Below are 5,482 nucleotides of genomic sequence, written 5' to 3'. Positions count from 1 at the left end.
AACATGTTTGTGATGAATCTAATAGTCATCTGTTTTTTAATGCATTATTTTTGTAACTGATTATCACAGCGCCTAGTCCTTCAAAGTCTGCAGTGCACAAATCATTTTTGACTTGTTGAAGAGGACAAACAGGATCTATTGCTATTTTTTAAAGACTGACCTCCCACACTGACAGCACCAGTGTCAAAGTACAATACGCAGAGCTACTGCTGCCAAACGCGCAGTGTCATGGGGCGGAAGCTTCCACTAGTGTTCCTCACACCTCTTCACCCTGTTGCTCCTCGATTTTCAGCCATAATTGGTTAGTTCCAGGAACACTTAAAGTCGCAGCCACACACACACACACACACACACATACAAACCAACATACTCTGAAGCAGCCAAATTTGCTTTAGCCTTCTGCACTTTGTCAAGGGCTACTTACAGACAACAGAATATGTCAAATGCAGACTCAGTTGTCTGCTTCCCTCTGCTGGACATAACACACACTACAAAAAAACCCTACTGAATTAATGAAGCAAAGTGAAACTGTTTACTCACCTTAAACTTAAATCATACAGTGTGTCTACGGTAACTCTATACTGGGAGTTTTTCTCTCATTTAATCTGGTAATTTGGGTCAGAGCAGATGTTTCTCAGCAGTGACTGTGGTGTATGATGTGGTTGATATCGCAGACTTTCCTCCAAAAATCACAAAAGTTTTCACACAAGATGTACACTTTTGATCTTTCATATCCTCAGCTACACATTTGCTGAGGAGGATGATTGTAGTGGCTGATATCTGTCTCGTGCCCTCAAACCTAAAGCCCTGTTTTTGTGGCATGTGTCCTATCAGCTTGACCTCAGTTTGACTCATATATAGATACAAATGCTTGTGTGTGTGTGTATATATATATATATATATATATATATATATATATATATATATATATATATACATATGTATGTATATAAAAAGCAAATGTGTGTATTATCTGTACAGTAGCTATGGTTGACAGACAAGTTAAGCCAAAATCTTGCTACTGAGCCATCCCAGTTGCTAAGCAAAAGAGACATGAACACAGAAAACATCTTTTAAGCATACTTTAGAGACTGTGAAGAGCAGCGTTGAATGTAATTCGACTTAAGATGTTGCGGTGTGCTGCCATACCACCAACATTTGTTCCTCCGGCTGCAGGATGAGCATGTTTACAAAGAGAACCACATCATTATCTCTTACAGTTGAAATGTAAGCTCAGCATACTTCACAAGCATCTCAATGTAAACTGAGGAAACCTTTGGTTGAAACACACAGCCACATTTCACAACATCTATGCACCAGTGGTAGCATGTTCATCTTACTACACATTATATGTCTTTAGTAGATACTGTAGTTTGTGTTTTTATGGTGGAATGGCCTTCACATTAAAGTGGAAACTAACTTTTAAAGAAGAAACAACACAATATTTCTTTTACAAATGAAAAGTCAAGTTCCAAAATAATAAAATTCAGCACTTTTTCTATTTGATACTTTCAGGAGTCTTGTAACTACAGCCTCACTTGATCTGAATAGACAAGTTGCTTATGGTAACTAATGTTGCCTAATTTTAGCTAACTTTAGTTAGTCATCATAGTCTTGCTTTAATGCCCATATAAAGTCAAAATATCTACCACATGTATTATATATACATATAATATATATGTATTTATTATATAAATAAAATAAAGAACGAATAGACAATAGCTTAGGTTGAATTCACAAAATTTCAAGCTTTTAATGAAAGAAGCTCTTTCTCCTCTGATGTTTGCTATGGAGAACAGCATAATGCAACCATAGATTCACCAGCCATAATGTCCTCCTCAGGCAAGAGGAGAAAGGTGGAGGGGAGGGAACAGGCACTGGGCCCAGAGAGGGAGTTTGAGAGTTTTGTAGTGTTGGGAGGAAAGGCTGAGATTGGGTGTACTGCACAAGTTTTAAGTGGAGCGAGAACAACAGTTCTAGCAGCACAAGTATCCGGACCAGGCTGCAGCTGAGGTGCGCCCAGCGAGAAGTCCTGAATCTCCGGGTCTGCTGAGGCCAGCGTGACACCAGCGTGGCCTCCAGTCCCAACAGCCCTAGCAGGAGCAGTGAGGCCAGGTGGTGAGCATCAAGCAGCTGCTGACAGAGCAAGCTCACAGCCTCCCTCCACCAAATTGATTCCTCCTGCTTCATGAGGCCCATCGTAATCTCACAGCCCGCCTCCTCCATCCACCAGGCCAGTATCACTCCCAGATGAAGCATCCAGTGCAGCAGCACAAGACTGTCTGTAAGAGCCAGCTGGCGCAGGAGCACAGTGGAGGGCTTGGTTGAGATGCGAGGGGAGCGAAGCAGCAACAACGCCCGCAGGCTGAACATACAGGCCACCAGCAATGCGAGGCCTGCACTGTGGGGGAACAGCAGCACAGTCACCAGCTTCAGCAGCAAGAACCGACGCAGCCATCCTCTACAGGACGAGAGCCCTCCTCCTGTGAATGAACCAGGCCAGCACCAAGAACTTATATCCCAGACTGATATAAAACTTGGTTTGATCTGCAGAGTTCAACACACAGAGGTTAGCTCAATGATGATGCTCCTGTCTTATTTTAAACAATCTCTTCAGTATAAATATTCAGCAGGTCTATCTGCTCCACCCAAAAGTGCAAATATTGACACACACACACAGGTGGTTTATCTCCTCCACATAACACCTTTGTCCTTTTCATGACTATAGACCCGGGAACGCAAACAAGCCATCAATAAATTATAGAGGAGCCTTTTAAACAGCATATGGCACACCATAGGACTTTAATTATTGTATGTATAATTCAGTTTATGGAAGGCAACAGTTAAAGACAGTCAGTCAGTATATTTTATATCAGGCAACATGATGAATGAATGAATGAACAAATGCAGTGCATTCCACAAAAGCTATGGATATTTCATTAAATTTGATACATTTAACTCTTATTAATCTTTTGATTAAGTAACAGAAGGAGTGCTCTCCAACTTCAAGAAGCCATCCAATGTGGATGTCTGTGTTGTTAATGTCCTAATATTTAAAGAGATTCGCCATATCCCAAAAATTCATAGTTCAACAGCTGATTTAATAAACATGTGTATCTACTTTTAAACAAAGAATCTTTTTTCTGTGGGACTCACCTGTGTATTGGCAGGAAGTTGAGACTGAAAGTCATTGTTCTGGTTCACCTGGATTTGCTCTGATAGCTTCCCCCCCCCATGCCATCCCTTCTTCTCAAAGAGGCTGAATGAGAGTGTGCGAGGAGTCCCTTCTGTCTTCTCTTAATCAATGCCGGTTGCTTCACCTCAACTGGATCAGTCTGGAAATGTGATCATGTTTCATCTGGAGGAAAGCCAGACTTCATCTGACTCATGGTGGTGGAGAATCTATGCCCGAGGGGTTTCCTTGCGTTGCTGACATCAGTGTAAACCTGTATGTCAGTTTTTCCACGCAGTGCAGAGCCTAAAAAGGAGCTTTGTGTGGGTGGGCTGTGCCAGGGAGTGAGTTGCCAAGATGCCTTGTGTACATTCAGAAAAAGAACAAGGAACCGCTGGTGGAGAACCTTTAATAGTGACTATCAAATCATCATAGATTCACAAAACTAGATGGCTCATTACAAACATAGGTATTGAATAATTTATGCTGCTGTGGGTGTACGTGCTGTCAGTATTTTGGATACTGTTTTAGGACAGCAGGTGTGGTGAAACACACAACCGTATCCACAACAACTAGGGTGTGATCACCATGCTAACCGGCCTTTGTTATTGCTACCAAAGAATGTGACTCTCGTGTAAACTGACTAACCACTTAACTCACTCTGGCGTTACAGTTTGCATTACTTAAATCATTAGTTGTTGCACTGATGGTTGACTGGGAACAGTTGGTTTTAGTTTAAGGTACATAACACACACACACACACACACTTTATGGTGTTTAAGAGGCCAGGTGTGTGAGTGAGGTGTGTATCACACAACATGTGAGTATGTGTGTGTGAGCTCTGATATGGACATGTTATGTAAAGTGTTAAAATATGTTTAGGGTCAGAATGGAGAAAGGACATTATGGCATGGTGTGTGTGTGTGTGTGTGTGTGTGTGTGTGTGTGTGTGTGTGTGTGTGTGTGTGTGTGTGTGTGTGTGTGTGTGTATGTATCCATGAGTAACTGGACTAACGACCATGAGAGGGAATTTATCTTGCACAATGACTTGCACAATGAATTTATCTTGCACAATGAATGAGAACAACGTACCATGATGAAAGAGCTGTAACTGGAATTACAGTTTTTCTCAAATGCTAAAACACAAAAGCCAATCCTCTAAACCAAATGACCAGTTGTCTAAACACATTTACTAAATCTAGCCATCATTTTCCAATATCATACACATTTCACATGAAGACACAATTCACAAAACACAATCCTCCGTTCACATAAATCCATTAGGCAGAGAAAGATTCTTCTGTTGGATTGAAGTAGCCTAAGGGCTGTAGGTCGAAGGTAAGCATTTATGATTCACTGGTTGCTGGTTTACGTTGAACCACCACTTAGAATTGACCACATTTTGATTTGATCGCATGATTAGAAACAAGTGTGCAGAATGAGTTGTGTGTAGAAGATGACAGCTGTGTTGTAGTTGTGTTTAACTTTTGCCGCATGTATTTACCATTTTGCAACACAAGCGCATCACAGTGCAAAATGTGTTTTAGTGAGTGAGAATGTATTTAGATTTCTGCAAGAAAAGTGGATGAGATTTGCAAACAGTGTCTTAACGACCTGAACTTGTTTAAGGTTTTGCCAAAAGAGTGACTGATTGAACAAATGGATTTAGGCCACTGAGCATTTGGTTCAGAGAATGGGGTTTAGTGTTAAATACAAAGGCGAAGATAAAAGAGAAAAAAAAGTAACCACTGGAACACGTAGTCTTTAAGAGGTCCTCTAGAGGAGACCCACACTAAATCTATCATAAAGACATTCATGTCCTGGTCCAGCCAGGTATATGTTGTAAAACAATAAGAGACATGACCTCCTTGACACATCGTAAAGGCCCTCTGTGATTAATGTTACAGTTTTTCTCAAATGCTAAAACACAAAAGCCAATCCTCTAAACCAAATGACCAGTTGTCTAAACACATTTACTAAATCTAGCCATCATTTTCCAATATCATAAACACATTTCACATGAAGACACAATTCACAAAACACAATCCTCCGTTCACATAAATCTTAACACATTTTTCCTTGCTAAAACACAAGTTGCAAAAGAACTCTGCTCATATTCTCAAATGAAAGCTCATGTGATGCAAAATGCTTGCCACAGTCAGCAATATTTGAACAAAATGAACACACCTGGCGTCATTCATTACACACAACGACTCAAAATTGAAAACACCTGTTGCTAATGCTGTGACCACATGTATAAAAGCAAGTTCAGAGTGCACAGTTTGCTGAAGATTCCAAACAAACACAATG

The 5,482-nt window shown here is 40.6% G+C and overlaps 1 protein-coding gene across 1 annotated transcript; it reads right to left on the bottom strand.

Moving 5' to 3' along the window:
* Positions 1 to 1,752: 1,752 nt before the first annotated feature.
* On the bottom strand, positions 1,753 to 3,483 carry LOC123958163. Its single transcript, XM_046031421.1, has 2 exons — positions 3,157 to 3,483; positions 1,753 to 2,401 (listed from the first exon to the last, which is right to left on the bottom strand). The coding sequence occupies exons 1-2, from the start codon at positions 3,189 to 3,191 to the stop codon at positions 1,753 to 1,755; spliced, it is 684 nt and encodes a 227-aa protein (XP_045887377.1). The 5' UTR covers positions 3,192 to 3,483.
* Between the last annotated feature and the right edge of the window lie 1,999 nt (positions 3,484 to 5,482).

The sequence above is a fragment of the Micropterus dolomieu genome, linkage group LG19, assembly GCF_021292245.1.
Source record: "Micropterus dolomieu isolate WLL.071019.BEF.003 ecotype Adirondacks linkage group LG19, ASM2129224v1, whole genome shotgun sequence".
Classification (NCBI taxonomy): Eukaryota; Metazoa; Chordata; class Actinopteri; order Centrarchiformes; family Centrarchidae; genus Micropterus; species Micropterus dolomieu.
The sequence above is the reverse complement of the archived record's forward strand: the minus strand, read 5'-3'. Positions and strand labels throughout refer to the sequence as shown.